The 15,777-nt window shown below is 44.6% G+C and overlaps 2 protein-coding genes across 2 annotated transcripts; one reads left to right on the forward strand and one right to left on the reverse strand.

Moving 5' to 3' along the window:
- Positions 1-20: 20 nt before the first annotated feature.
- Positions 21-9,096, forward strand: LOC136436750 (uncharacterized). The gene is made up of 12 exons (XM_066430980.1): positions 21-251; positions 620-846; positions 1,156-1,278; positions 1,693-3,881; positions 4,132-4,287; positions 4,673-4,929; positions 5,334-5,490; positions 6,189-6,347; positions 6,741-6,923; positions 7,286-7,377; positions 7,865-8,050; positions 8,351-9,096. Exons 1-12 carry the CDS (start codon positions 36-38, stop codon positions 8,402-8,404), a joined length of 3,999 nt encoding a protein of 1,332 aa, XP_066287077.1. The 5' UTR covers positions 21-35; the 3' UTR covers positions 8,405-9,096.
- LOC136436751 (isatin hydrolase-like) lies at positions 8,764-12,671 on the reverse strand. Its single transcript, XM_066430981.1, has 5 exons — positions 12,590-12,671; positions 10,592-10,838; positions 10,076-10,231; positions 9,706-9,887; positions 8,764-9,403 (listed from the first exon to the last, which is right to left on the reverse strand). Exons 1-5 carry the CDS (start codon positions 12,617-12,619, stop codon positions 9,155-9,157), a joined length of 864 nt encoding a protein of 287 aa, XP_066287078.1. The 5' UTR covers positions 12,620-12,671; the 3' UTR covers positions 8,764-9,154.
- Positions 12,672-15,777: the final 3,106 nt, after the last annotated feature.

The following is a 15,777-nucleotide window of genomic DNA, read 5'->3' on the forward strand; positions in this document are numbered from 1 at the left end:
TGAATCAATGTTGATAGGTCTTCCAGAAAGACTGGATGCCTGCAGTTCCATCCGCTAACCGCAAGGATTGGAAGAAGACCTGTTCCATCTGTGAGCTGTACGACGGCAAACTCGAGAGGACACCGACACCGGACGGGCTGATGACGTATGACATCGTCGATAAAGACCGGGAAAAGAAACACGTCATTCACATGCCCACATCCGAGATGGACGTAACGGTCTTTAGAGACCTAGATGAACATGCTGTTAAGGTAGGTCAACCCTTTTCTTCCGGAGTCCATAATGATGAAAAGCACCTATGTATTCGAACACGGGACCACTATTTTACATCCCCTCCGAAAAACGGGTGCAGCCCCAACCCAGTATTGAACCGGGGTCTCAGCAACTGATTGTGAGGCTGCTACCAGTTGAGCTACCGGGACATCCCTACTAAAGTACCTAATGGCTCTTAGATCTATTCAGAGCAGTTACAAATACATTGCAAATATATTGTGTTAGAAATGAAGCCTACAAGGACTGTAGACTAAACATGACATTGTGCATTATTATATATACATATCTGTTTAACAGAGGCAGTAACAGTGCCATTAAAAATGATGTTATTGTTTTAATCTTGTAGACTCCGAGGTCGATGAGTGAGGATTTTACTTCATTAATCGAGCATTTGATAGAGCCGTGCACGACTGAACTGGAAAAGGCGAGGGTCATCTTCAGATGGGTCACCGTCCAGGACATCGTCAACATGCAGTTCACGTCCGAACCGAAAGAGGACTCGCCTGAGTGGCACTTAAAGGAAATCAAGGAGAAGAGAGAGTTCCATTCTGCTCTCTTCAGCCAACTATGCAGGTAGGTAATGACACGAGTCTAAATATTGTCCAATGAGGTATAGAAAGTCCAATGGTGGGCAGTTTCACACGTAAAGACCACAGGTGTGAAGTCTTCAAACGGCTTATCTTTCATTTTGTCGTTTACTACCGTCAAAGCTAACGGAGCAAGTGTGCCTTCTTCCATATGACCTAGTTGTTGCAAACGCGCTATTGAGATACACTAACTACAGAAGATTCATCACGTATCACAAACTAACAGCAATGACTGATATATTCAAACGTTAACGGAGCGTCCATAACCGTGTCTTTGTTTATCGTTTGATGACAGCCATGCAGGCCTGCAGTATGAGGTGGTGAATGGTTACACCAAGGGAGTCCGCTGCCTGCCGGGAACGTCGTTAGAGGGAACGGACCACAGGGGCAGCTGGACACTCGTGCTCATTGATGACAGGTTAGTAAGACTGCCCCTCATTGGCTTAGGCAAAGGATGTAGTTTCTCAGAATGGTATTAAATTTCATTTTGCTTTGGCGCGGTCACATTCGTCAGTCGTCGTACGATTTTGATGTCGTAGGGTTTTCAAGTAGGCTGTGACAGAACCAACCGCTGACAAGAATTCAAGAGGGCATTCTTAGTAACAAGACAGCTGGATTTTGCAGGACACGTGCACGGTTATCCTCAGAATAACCTCAGTTTGCGATCGTACGACGACTGTGACTGGGTCCTGGTTAGCTTTTTAATACTCAGCGGCATGTTAAGATTTTAGGCCACTCTGTTGTTAAAAAATGTTGCGAAAGCGTTGCGCGTCTTGAGGGACAGACTTGTGTATTATTTGTTGGACACAACTTTCCACTCTGCGTATTACAGATGGGGTATCATAGACACATCTTGGGGCTCTCATCACATGATCGATGACGACATGAAGGAACTAGAAGAGGTGTACACCGTAGAAGAGTTCTACTTCTTGCCTGACCCAAGCCGCTACATCATTTCCCATTACCCGGATATGGACAACATGCAACTTTTGCCCAAACCAATATCATTAGCAGACTTCGAATCTCACGTGAAATGCTGGCCCGATTTCTTCTCCTATCATCTAAAACTGCTGAGTCATCACCAAGGGTTGCTGAAAACGACAGATGGAGAGGTTACCGTTTACATCGGCTTTAGACCAGAAGATCACAACAAGGTCAAGTTTACACACCATTTCAAGATGGCGGACAACGGAACAAAATGGCGGGGGGTCAACCTTGACAGATTCGTCAGACAATCGCGGAAAAAGGACGCGGTTAAGTTCGTCTCCTTCCCCCCAGAGAAGGGAAACTTCTTGTTGGACATTTTTGTCGGAATTGAGGGAGAAAAAAGTAACAAGTTCGTTTGTAAATACATGATAAGTTGTACTGAAGCGATAAGTGATACTGCTAATTGCCTAGTACCAGAATGGCAGGGGAACTGGGGACCCGGGAATCAGGTGCTAGAGAAGGGCGTGGTGCCGATATCCCACCGGTCATCTACCATCACCTGTCAAGACGGCAGAGCGCAGGTGCAATTCGCCCTCTCACGTGATCTCCGCTTCAGCGCCAAGCTCTACGAGAACACCATCCAGGACGGCCACATGACGCGGAACGTCGCGCATGAGGTACGGGACGGAGTCGTGACGTTCCACATCGCGAATCCGCAGGTGGGGAACTGCGGTCTAGTTATCTACGCACAAGACGCGTCCGGAGAGGAAAAGAGCGAAACTCCGCCCTTGTGCAGCTACATCGTCAAAGATGGGAAAGCTGACATCGATCCTTTTCCCGACGTTTCCAACGGCATGTTCGGACCCATCGAGCCTCAGTTCTCTCAGCGAGGGCTGTCGGCCCGACCGAACGAAAGCGCGTTCTTGGAGACAAGTACAGGAGAGGCAGACATCAGGATCTCCACCAAGAGACCGCTGGTGTGGTCTCATAAACTCACGTGGGAGACCGCGGAAGAGAAGATAGACTTCAGCAATCACGTGTTTCGTCAGACGAAGAAAGAAGAGGTACAATTTTGGCTCCGGCTACCCTGGGTCGGCTGGTACAGGCTGGCCGTCTTTGCTGAAGAACTAGGCCACCAAGGCAGCCTGCGAAACGTCACGAACTACTGCATCCACTGCACAGGCACGAAGCCGGCATGCGAACCGTTCCCGTCCGTGAATGGAGATCAGTGGGGCAAAAACGTGCCCGCATTTCGTGATCTTTGGCTTTCAACAGACAGCCATTCGGACGCCTACATCACTTGCCGGTCGCGGGAGGTTGAAATCAGACTGTCGTCTGCAATACGAGTAGCTTTCCTCAGTCAGTTCAGATACCAGGAGAAGGACATGTCGGACTACATGTGTGTGAGATCACTCGACAACGGAAACAAAGGGGCGTTTCTTGTCCGTTTGCCCGAGAATGGTCAGTACTGCCTGGAGATCTTTTGTAAGGAGATAGACGACGAGGAAGCCAGTACAGATGTGATGAACTACTTGATCTGTTGCGAAAGCATGGCGCCTAAAAACGTCCGACAGTTTCCGCGTGTGTCAAACGCTTGTTGGGGTCCGGTCTTCCCACTGTTCACCGAGTTCCATCTCAAAATCGTCAGTCACACAGACCCTCTTGTTTTGTGCAATTCCGGTGCAATACGCATGACCTTTGAAAACCCAGACATCGTGGGTTTCACATGGACGCTAAACCATTGGAATAACGGCGTAGAGAAAGACTGTAAGAACTACTGCTTTGTTCAGGACAGTGCCACAGAAGAGAACCGTTCTACCGCTCTCGCTCTCTTGCCGCTTAGTGGTTACTACAAGTTCTCTCTGTACGTCAAGGATACGAGCCACGGTGACAAACTGTGCTGTGTTGTCAACTACCTTTTTGACTGCATGAGCCGGGTACAACGCTGGCCACTGCTGCCGAGGCCGCTGGAGGGTTGGAGGCCGGAGTTCCGTGTTGACCAGCCCCTGACAAGAACCCTTCCTATAGGGGAGACTCTTCGGTACAAGGTCAAGGTGCCCGGGGCTTCTGATGTCGTCGTCATCACTTCAACAGGTAAAATAATCTTACCAACTATGTAAGAAAATGTATATTGCAGTTTTCGTCACATTTTGGCTCTTCAGCTCTAAACTTATCATCTGCCATCTTGCAGGCTGAGTCGTGGGGGCAGAAATGTCATGGAAACACCCACCCCATAGAAACAATTCAATGAGAACAGGCAGAGTTATCTAGGCTTTGATGATCACAATCATTATCTCTATAAGTCGTTCTGTTTGATTAGGACGTTGTTATGCAATATTTCCAGGATTCCTTTGCCACCTAAAGCAGACGGCAGCGGGACAGTGGGAGGGTCAGGTGACCGTGCCACCGGACGAGGAGGACCGAGGAAAGCCGATGACGCTGTCCGCCAAGTTCGGGAAAGACGATCCCAAGTTCTCTCTGCTGCTAGAATACAGAGTCGGTAAGTTCAAATAACTGACATTAGAGTTCAAGCAAAACCTTCAACATAGGCCTCCAGTGTTTTCAAGCTTAGTATGATATCGTTGGCGTCATTACAGAAAAATTGCAGGAAGCCTGTTTGTTATGTTTTTGCTTTGTATACTGTAAAGAACTGGCCGCACACTGGACTTTTGAGGAGCTTCATACTTTAATTGCGTTGCCTCCAGGACTATATATAAGAACCGGTATGAGTTAACCGGACTCCTTCATTTCATGATAGGAGCATTTTAGCAGAACTGACCATAATGAGTTCATACCACTTTTATGTTACAATATGAATTCCATTATTGACAAATGTTTCAGACGTTTTTATGATAAAGTAGATTTTCTCTAACGTCATGCTCCAGGGGACAGCAGCTCGGCAGTACGGACTGTACTGTTTGAGACTGACCAGAAGGGTGGAACAGAGACAATGGTGCTGAGAAAAACAGTGGACAGGTGGCAGAGAAGAGAGGCCCAACAGGGGATGGAGGAGGCGTACCAGGGCTTCCTCAGTAGGTACGAGAGCGCCATCGTGACCGACATGGACCCGGCCCCCGTCGTACCGAGACTGGCGAGGGAAGGCATCCTGACCGAACAAGAAGAGAGGAGCTGTAATAAAAACGTGAGTCTGGCAAACATGTGTATGATTTACGCTTATCAAATAAAGGAAGTCATCAGCGCTATATATAGACCTACAGAACAAGAGTAGACATTTTTGCAAATCATTTGATGAATGAATATCCATGTACATTTTTCACTTCTCATTTCTTAATATTCATATAAGGTAACGTTATGAGCTGTGCTTTTTACTACATCTAGTTGTCTTTTATTAATCTATTGTAGCCAACACTAGTATTTGAATTAGTTTCTTAAGCTTGTTAAAATAGTGTCAAGCATTATCCTTTATTATGTATGTTTCTTATGTTTCTGCCACATGTATCCCAAATCCACGTACGCTGCAATTAGCCTTCAGGCACGAACTTGCAAATAACCTTTCCTCGTGATTCAACACGGCGTTTCCCGCAGGTCGTGTTGAACCACCCCGCGGCCAACAGAACGGTTGTGGGCGCGGTACGGAGGGAGGGGGAGGACGCCTTCATGGTGTTCCGGGACTCCCTGCAGGACTCGGGGCAGGTGGAGATCGTCAAGCTCCTTCAGGACGTTATCGTCGACCAACCAAAAGGTACAGGTCTAGCTCCTTTAAACTGCGTGTTATAGAGACGTCCGTACTTGTTCTACTAAAACATCATGTTTCAGAGTTTCAAAAGGCTAACCAATCAAAATGTACCGTAGTTACGACAACAGACATTCCATTCAGCACCAAGGACAGCACCGTTTATCATAATTCTGTACGGCATTCCCTCAGGTTACAAAACTTTAGCCTCTGCCAGGGCCCGTCCTATCGCTGGGAAGATAGTAGAAATCAGCTGAGGTAGCCCGCTATACAGGGTAGTCCGCTATACAGTGAAGCTCCATTATGGAGCTTCACTGTATAGCGGACGGACTACCTCGGCTGATTTCTACTATTTTCCCAGCGATAGGACGGGGCCTGGTAGAGGCTAACAAAACTGTGTGTATCTGATAGACTAGAAAAGGAAAATACGTGAAAAACAGTTATGTCACGCTTGAACCTGTGGCACAAAATGAGGTAATATGGAAGAGCAAAGGCTTAAAACCTAATTTTGTACCACAGGTTCATGACTAACAAACATGTGTTTTCACGAATAAGCATTTCCCTTTTTCCCCGTGTAAAGGTCTTCTTTCTACCCGTCTAGAATGGCCGTTCAAATGTATTTTAAGTCAACTTAACAACACAGTGATACGTGTCTAAAAGCCGAAGCTAAGGAAATAGTGCATGTTGGCATATATCTCTCTCCCCAGACTTGGCCGTGAGGAAGAAGCTTCAGGACGCCATCAGGTCCCGGAACAGAAAGCGGCTGCTGACGGCGATGGAGGAGTACAGGGCGCTGGGACTGAACGCCGAGGACCCGGTTTTCAAAAGCGCCGAGAAAGCACTGGAGATACTACATGTTAGACAAGGTACCATCCCTATCTTCTCATCCCAGAAACTGTTTAAATTTCAACATATCTTTCATTAGATATGGTTTATTCAGACTGGTCACATTTGGGGATGATTCCACTTGTCATTGTCTTTAGAATACAAATGTGTTGGCTTATACAACTCAACTTTATATCTGTTATTATTTAGATTCTGCCAGTTCTGCACTATTTTTTCGTGCTGTAAAAGTGGTGGCGAGGACTGAATTGAGTCCGTTGCCACTTTGTCTTATCTATTTTGTCACTGATGTATTTTGTACGCAATCACCCCCCCCCCATCCATTTTGTAAGTGGAGAAGTCTAATAAAGGAAAAAAGAAAAAAAGATAAATGTACAAAAATGTCAAGCTAACGCTTCACTTGTACTTTTTCCTAGTTCTCCGTGACGCCATCTCAGCCAGACGGCGGGATCCTCTGGAGAAGGCGCTGTCCATGGCCACGCCCTACAAGGACGACCTGACGGACCTCCTGGAGCAGGCGGAACTTGTCATCGCGAGTCTGGCGCGCCTGGAGTCACTACGTCACCAGATCTTAGAGATGAACCAAACGACGGTCTCAGGTAAGACGCGTGCCTAGCTAGGGATCGGAGTGTTTTTCAGAGCCAGGCCCAATTCCACTATCATGGCGACCTCGCTGCGACCTTATATTCGACAGAGCGCTCAACGAATTTCAAAGGTGAAAACTGAATCTTTGAGTGTTTTGTTCAATCATACTTTTACATTTTGCATGAAGTTCAAAATGTCAAGTCAAGGGTTACACAGATCCAATTTAGGTCGTAGCGAGGTCGCAGCGCCTTTTGCCTGGAAGTCCATGCGTTTTAGATAACCAGTTACATGGCTCGATCCCGTCAATGGCACGGTGCAACTAAACCTCTTCCTGTCTTCAGTGTTCTTATTAAATGTTTCTCTTTCCTCCTCGCAGAGATCAGAAGTTACGCGCACCCACCCCCTGCTGTCGAGAGGGTCATGTCGGCCACGTTCCTGCTGCTTGGAAACCAAGAATCGGACATTTCAGTAGGCACTTTTCAAACAATTGTATCAATGTCAACTGGTGTAACAACTAGAGTAGTTGGAGCTGATATTGAGGCTTCGGCAGGGGTAGTTAAATGTCTAATATGAGTTAAAACCACTTTGCTATTGTAGTAACACTGTCTATTGCTAAATGACAGATAAACAAGCAAAGCACATTTCCGTAGGGTGCTAGGGTTAGGGTCCTACCGGTGACATGTCATGGGCGAAAACAGACAAGAAACCTTTTCCTTTGTTCATCTATGCAGCCTACTAGTACTTCACATTCGCTGTACATTTGTAGTTAGCATAATCTAAAAGTTTTATCAAGTTTTATAAACTTACAATGTAGGTCTAAGTAAAATGCGGTGTTATTTTCAGGACTGGAAGTCGCTCCAAGCGCTTCACATTCGTTGTACATTTGTAGTTAACATAATCTAGAGGTCTATAAACTTACAATATAGGTCTAAGTGAAATGCGGTGTTATTTTCAGGACTGGAAGTCGCTCCAGGCGCTGATGGGTAAGACCGGGCAGGACAGTCTGAAGCGCCGGGTCCAGCTGTGTGAGCAGAGCGCCATCACCATGGACAAGGCCATGAAGGCCAAACTGCTGCTGGAGGGGCTGGACTTGGACGTGGTGAGAGATGTGAGCGTGGGAGCCGCCGCGTTCTACATATGGGTGAGTACATGCGCTTAGGCCTTTAGATTTAGATGGGCAAACTATAGGGAACATCAAGTATGGACGGAAAATGTGAAATTTGGGTGAGAAGTTTGGGTAAAGTTACTTTAGACAAATCAAAAGGACTACAATTATACTAAGTGAGACTATAGAATTCATATAAAGATTTTGGGAGTGAAGCAATCGTAGAGATAATGTTGGGGAGGGAGGGAGAGGTAGATTAGTTATGAGCATAGATAAAATCGTCGCCCAATGATGCCGTTTACCCGCTAACTAAATCATCTCTGCGATCTCTTTCAGGTGAAGGGGCTGATCAGGGAGGTAGAGGACACCGCTTCGGAACAGTCGGGCTGAGGCAGGACGTTCGCGGGAAGAGGACTGTGGTTTACTTGGACATGTTTTATTGTCCGTCGCCAGTAAACAAATGAACAGCAGACAAGTTTCTCCTGCCCAGTATTAGTGTTCCCTAAGACATGCTATACCTATTAAGACGTACTATTCCTTAAAAAACAAGTTTAGGCTGTAAAGGTCTATGAAGGAACAGAAAAGACTTGCTTCCGTAGAGGCACCCACAGAGCGATGTAGAACATAGAAACAAGAGTATGATATATCAGAACGTAGATTAAAATTACGGCTTGGTCTCTGAACTCCAGAATCATAGTTGCTATTAGCAGTGTCTGCAATAAGATAAATGAAAGATTTCAGTCGCAAAATTTAAGATATTCAGCACTTTATTCCCAAATATAAAACAGAAATTTACAAAGCTGATGCTAGTTAATTGTATTGTTAAACAACAAAGAATATAATTAGATAGTTGACATTGAAGCTTACAGACATGAAATAGTTAGATGATTAGGATTCTTATGACTCTTGATTTTCTGTAGCAACACTTAACTGATAACGCTGATATTATGTATAACCTTACGCCGTGATTATTTGTTGCAAAGACATGACGCAGAGCAAACGTATTCGTCTGTATGTCGCATTAAGCATAATACATGTACAAGTATTCGAAACAATAAAGTGAAATGCTCTATTTGCCCAAATATGTATCTATTTTACACCAAGCTGTAGCCATACAAAATACGTCCCTTGAGTGCTAAATCACGGAATGAGAGTGAACAACAGAGTTAAGAGGAAACACATCAGACCGAGGATTGGCTTAGCAGTTCCTGCTGCACCTACAGTATTACCGAGAATACCGACCATCCGTACCGGCCCTCCGCTACCGTCTCCGATCTTCATCGGCAGGGCGTACACGATCGCTCCCTTCGTGGGCAGCTGGTCCAGGTTAGCCACGTTCTCAAACCCTGGGATATTACTTCCGAACAGGGTTTGATGCACGTCAAAATTCTAAATGTTTGAAAACGAAAAAGATATCAAGATATCAATTGACATATCTAACTAATAACTTTAAAAAAATGTGTTTCTGTCAAGCTATAAGAATGAATGTCGTGATTTCATAATTAGGATTAGATGCACGTCAAAAGCCTAAAAATAAACGAAAAACAAGATATCAATTGACATATTTACGATCATTTACCTAATAACTCTACAGACGTGTGTTCTTCTGTCGAGCTGTCAAGGTATAAATGTCGTGATTATATAATTAGGTTCGTAAATCCATGTACGTGGTACGATGTTTCAATACTTACAGTGGACTGCCCGTAGTCAAGAGAGGCCGTGTCGATACCAACGGCGTGCATGCCACGATTATGCACGAGCCAACGAGCGCCATCTGGGTGTATTCCAGGGAAGTGCAGCAGAGACGTATTCTTGGTGTCCGTGCCGAGATACTGCTGCTTGTTGGGCCAATGCTTACCCCATCCGGTATTTACTAAAGGGAGGATACGACCGTGCTGATAAAGAATAATCTCTGCTATATCTAGATCAAAGAAAGCTCGCAATAACATTTTTTTCTTAAGACCGTGCCATTTAAGGGGAACGGCAATACTGGAGGACTGTAACACAAGCATTTAATTACAATAACCTAAGAATAGAACAGATTCCGATATTGGGACCTACCAAACAGTAAGCAGCCGTCGGGAATCCTGCCGTGTGTATTTTCCCAGTCCTGGAAGTCCTGTGCGGTTACCATGTAGTCCGCATTACCAGTTGTCTTGCCCGAGATGTCCACCACAACGGCCGGCCCCATCAGCCGCTCGACGGGAATGTCGTCAGCTGCAGACAAACGTTATTGGCTGTTTATACATGTACCATGTTGGAGGTTGAGAAATATTCAAAACTTTCCTACACTAGGTGTCAACACATATAAGTTACCTGTTATATAGAGAGCACTATAGTTGATACTTTCTTTTCTCCAGACTCATTGTATGTTAGCCTGGGTGCCATCCTTCTTACCTTTACTCTCCCCTCTCGGTCGCTCCGGGAGCATCAGAGCTAACAAGGATGGCACCCAGGCTAATTGTATGTCTGTTATAACGCTCCGAATGACTGGTCGCCATCTTGGATATGTCCACCCCACCAACATGGCGGCGGTGGCTATGACGTCACGCGCAAACATGTCATTAAAGGACTTACCTCTCCACTTGTTCCTACTGAAGTGCGCAGGCGCGTCCAGGTGCGTGCCCCCATGTTCTGCCGCCTCCATCTCAGAAGCCTCGTACCAGAATCCTACGGCTGAATAGTTCCTGAACACGTTGGTCAGCCTGAAAGACTTTGACGTAGGCCAGTAAATGGTGGTACCGTCAAACGTGTAGGTCATGTCAATCACCTGCGGGTTGCCCGGCAACACTGCGTCACTGGCACTTAACAATGACAGGCCCACCTGCAACAAGAATGCCCGGACTTTAGAAACGATAGCAGGTTGCCCACAAAAAACTTTCTAAACTACATAAAACAGCAGGCACTAGCAAACCACCTACCTGACTGCAAATAATTCCAGAAAACCCTATGCTGCCGATCAAAAATGCGTGAATTCAGTACATCCCTGTCTCTTTCACCGCGTTTCAAAGCCAGTGGTCGGTTTCAATTATAACAAGGCAAAGTCGTACACATAAGCAATGTTCTTGGATCTACCTATACTGATTATTAACTTTATTATTATTTTTTAATGATTATTAACTTTTATTTTATAAGGACACAGGAGCACAACAGATACACACAAAAACAAGTGGCGAAGTTTAAAAAGCCAAATAGACAACAACGAAAGAATGAGAATGAACGCAATGCTGATCTGAATTATCTAAACTCTCCCAGTCTCAGCCCTTCGCTTCTCGGACCTTCTTGGATAAACTATAGGTAGCCTGGACCTATTATAGCCGCCGAGTTTCTCTTGTCCTCTTTTATGTTACCACAGGGCGAAATCAATCATCGTGCTCGCGGATGATTGACTGCTGACAACAGAGACTCCCCTCACCTGACCTCACTTCACCCGAAAGAGACTCGGCGGCCATAATAGGTTTGGATGAAAGGCTATAAATGACCTTGTCCTCGAATGACTGGCGTCTAGGCCTCCTGTCCTGTCTGGTACCTTTACGTTTTATGTTCCAACGTTTAAATGTGATGCACAGCCACCTGCAGACCCACACTACAGGGCAAAGCACAGAGTAGCTATTGACAACGGGTGAAAAACACCTAATATCTATACTGGCCAGGGGCGCCTTAATTAAGGTAAAGGTAATTCAAGCGTTTCTGTCAGACCAACACTACGGGACAAAACACAGAGTAGCTATTAGCCACGGGTGAAAAATACCTACTATCTACTAGTCAGGGGCGCCTTTAAAACGTTTGCAATTCAACCATTCCGGTCTCTTCGGTCACCGGACTGAACATGAGTTTTGCTCGTCTTGGGAAAGACGAACAACAACAATAGAAAGGTATGTTGTAGACATGATTGAATCAGAGGGCGGTGGCGAGTACGTCATAGTATGGCGCGGGGATAAATCTCGACAATCCTGAGTCACTAGTTTGGGTCAGACTGTTAATAATGTACTTTTCCGTAAATAGCTTCATTGCTCACAATGTTGAAGTAGCCTTTGGCACTTATCATGTATTGTTTACAGTGTTAGGTGTAACGGACAGTGGACCCTGTAACAGAATCACGGACTTGTAATGTGACACCAAGCGTCCATACAAATGTTTCCAAGCCAGAACCTCTTTCCTTGCCAAGCCACAACTGTTTACATTTTATGTCCCTTGTTTATGCAACGTAATGCCACGCCCAGCTAGATCCACACCACAGGACAAACACCTCGTATCAATCAGCCACTGGTGCCTTAATTAACATTAAGTAAGCGTCTCTTCGTCCACCTCTGGACCCACTTGGCCGTCTTTCGATGGGGAAATACGAACAAAAAGAAGAACAATACCATGAACATAGCAGATATAACGTTACATTCAATATGCTATTGCATTGCGTTGTGTGTGTATTTAGACGGTCTGCGCGATGGTTTACGGGTTAAGTCTCAGCATTAGCTAGCTTGCACTGGTTTATGGTCGGCCTGTGTAGTATTTCAACAATGTACAATCCTCAACAGTATACTTCTAGGTGGCTAGTAACAAATCCCAGCAACTTACCAACATCAGGACAACGTGACGAGCACCCATGGTTTACGATACAAACCCGTGACCAACCGACACTGCGTCTGCGAGACACCTGTGCAACAGCTGTACAACTGTTATGACAAGCCTTCATCACCGTGTCAAAGGTCATCCTTTGGATGAAAGTATTATCCAAATTTAAACACATTTGCTTGGAAAATAAACCGGAAGCCTATAATCAAAGTTAAACATGCTTGCTAAAGTAAAGAATCATTACTTAAAGATAACCCTAACCAGTTACAACGTTTCTCGGAGTATTTTCTCCAGTGGCACGGGTACAGCCCATTGACATGTGAAGTTGAAAGTAGCCTTGGCCTGACTCCAAGAGGTCAGTCCGACTCGATCGTGAATACAATCCCTGGCAGCGGGAAACTGTAAACATGAAGCTTAACACAGACTACATGTCAAAGGGCATGGCATATAAATTTACAACCATAGTATAGGGACAATAAAAACGTGTAGAAGTGTACAAAATCAATATCAATGCCACTAAAGGTCCCTCCAGTACAGACTCCGAGCTTGTCAAAGTGCTAACTATTCAGAAAAATCACAGAAAGCGGACAAGATCCCAGCAGGACCTGGCCAGTGAAGACTCGGCCAGGCCTACATCCGTCTCTAGCTCTCAGGATAGCAGGTAAAATCAATCATCATATTTCAGACATTGTGGAATAGAGACCTGTCTGTATCTTCTGTCTGAGGTTTTATATCTTCTAATGTCACCTCACTGCTGACATTTCAGTTCAGCTTCTTCATGGAGCATACAAATGAATATTATAGCTTTTCTGGGAACACGTTTGCCTTCGTAGACGACGTTGAATGTCAACTCTAAAATATTCTAAGCCAATATTGCAATCTCTCGCCTGCTACTAACGTTACTACGTTCAGCCTTATATATGATAATCAGTTATTGCCCTCGGTAACCTGCCATTCGTTTGCGTTGGCGGTAAACAATAAGACTGACGAGCTAATTCGGAGACTTTACCTTTCTGCACAGGGCAGCACCACACCCCCACCTAGCTGAACTGCATGCAACAAGTGGCGTCACCGCTGCTCGGGATGAACTTCACTCCGTTTTCTGACCCAGAGGAAGAAGACGCGCGTATCGACCGCAACAGAGGTTTGCTGACGGTAGACAAGTTCCATGGTAACACCAACTGCTTGTATCGTCTGGACTCAGAATCGTTCAGTTTGATACATGAGAGAAAAAGGTCAGTGTGCAAGGTAGAGTGGCCATATGGGTCTGGAACAGGAGTTCTTTTGGGTAAGAGAACCATCCTTACTACTTATCACATCTTTAATGAAATGACAAAGGCTATAAAGCGATGTAAGGATCCGAACAGGTATCGTGTTTTGTTTGAGTCAGTCGGTAACGTTAACGAGCCCATAACGTGCAACATTGCTCCCAAACAGCCTTTGTCTACTGACTCAAGTTTAGACTATGCGATATTGAACCTTGAACTTGAAACAGGTCCCGGCCAGAGTGAAGCTGATCCCTCGATCCTCCCCCTTGGGGCATGTATCTCAGATAGCATTGAGAAAAACGACATGATAGTTGTCGTGGGCCACACAGATAGGGATAAGAAGAAACACATCGACTTCTCTATCCTCTCTGGGTTAAGCGAGAGGTACGGAATTCATGTTTTGTTTCCAGCTGGGCTCCCAATCTTCCCACGTGATGATACCTGCAAGGGTTTCGTGTTTGAGGGGTCTTCGGGGTCCGTGGGGTTCGATAGGAACGGGAACCTGGTACTCATGTACACAAGGGGTTTCTCCCCCATAGAGAATGAGGCATGCCTTATTGAGCAGGGAGTGCGCCTGTCTAGCATTCGAGAGCATGCGCACCGACACTTGACAGGTCCGGTTTTCCAAGAGCTTTTCCCAATGCCAGAGGGAGGGTTTTCTTTCCAGTAACTATCAAGAGTGCCTAAGAACTGAAGGGGATTTAAGTTTTTATGTTTTTAAGGCTAATTTGTATTCTCTCACAATGCTCAAGTCGTTGAAGATCGTTCAGGTACTATCAGATTCAGATAAGACATTCAATCAAAAATATCCAAACCTTTTCCCCAAAATTTCCTCAGCAAAAAGAAAACCTCTAAAACTACGTGCTCTAAAAGTAAGTGTTTAGATATAAATCGCCTTTACAGATAAGAATCGACTTTGAAAAAAGTGTTTTCGCTTTCGTTTCATCACAAAGAAAATTGACTATTCCACTGGCCTCGATAAACTAGAGAAGAAGTCTAATATGATTGATATTACTATCAGCATTGTAAATCAAAATTTTTACCTACTTTTTGTTGTTGGAATTTTGTTAGCGCAGTATCACGTCATAGTCTTTATAGACTGACTGACTATATATATATTGTAAATCGTATTCTAAAACTTTGTTGTGTTCACTCTGAGTTGTCCTTGAGAGTTTATGCAATGTCTTCACTGCCAAGGCAAGAAAAGAACATTGTAGACTAGAGTAGAATATACAATCCCAGAATTTATGCTCAGATTATCCATCTATTTGTATGACGTCAAAGGGTCCCACTGTACATAACAGGCTTGTTACTAGCTTTGCCTGGGGACTGTAATGACATCTAGGGCATAAGCAAGGTTGATTTCCCAATAATCTCATGTATTTTGACATGCTATTCTCATGTTTAAATTAAACAATGCATTTATTGACTTCCTGATGAGTGATGTGTTTGTGTAACAAATGTGTACCATGTTATATCTTAATCAATGAAACTTGAAAATGCATGATCAACGTGATATTTGTATACTGTAATCAATTTCAATTATCATAAATGGAGTATTGGAAGCTTGATAAATGTATGACTAATAACTGCTTAATCAAAGGTCCTGTGTGGTTTTACTTCTCGTCTGAAGATGTGTCAACAATCTGCTTGTGTTTTGTACTTTGGTGACAGCACTCGCTAAACAAAATTATGTCATCAACCTCATGTAAAGATTTAATGATTATTGTCATCATTATTTCCTACTTTTAAAAGAGCAGGAGACCATATGTAATTTCTGAACTTTTGTCTTGCAAATAAACTACTGATGTATAATTTCTTGGAGCCTTGTTGTCATTAGGCTTGTATACTGGGCAATGTTTCAATAAAAAAATAATTTTGAGTCATTAACTAGTAGCTTTTGAGTTACTGGAATTCTCGGAT

This window comes from Branchiostoma lanceolatum, chromosome 6 (assembly GCF_035083965.1).
Source record: "Branchiostoma lanceolatum isolate klBraLanc5 chromosome 6, klBraLanc5.hap2, whole genome shotgun sequence".
In the NCBI taxonomy this organism is placed as follows: Eukaryota; Metazoa; Chordata; class Leptocardii; order Amphioxiformes; family Branchiostomatidae; genus Branchiostoma; species Branchiostoma lanceolatum.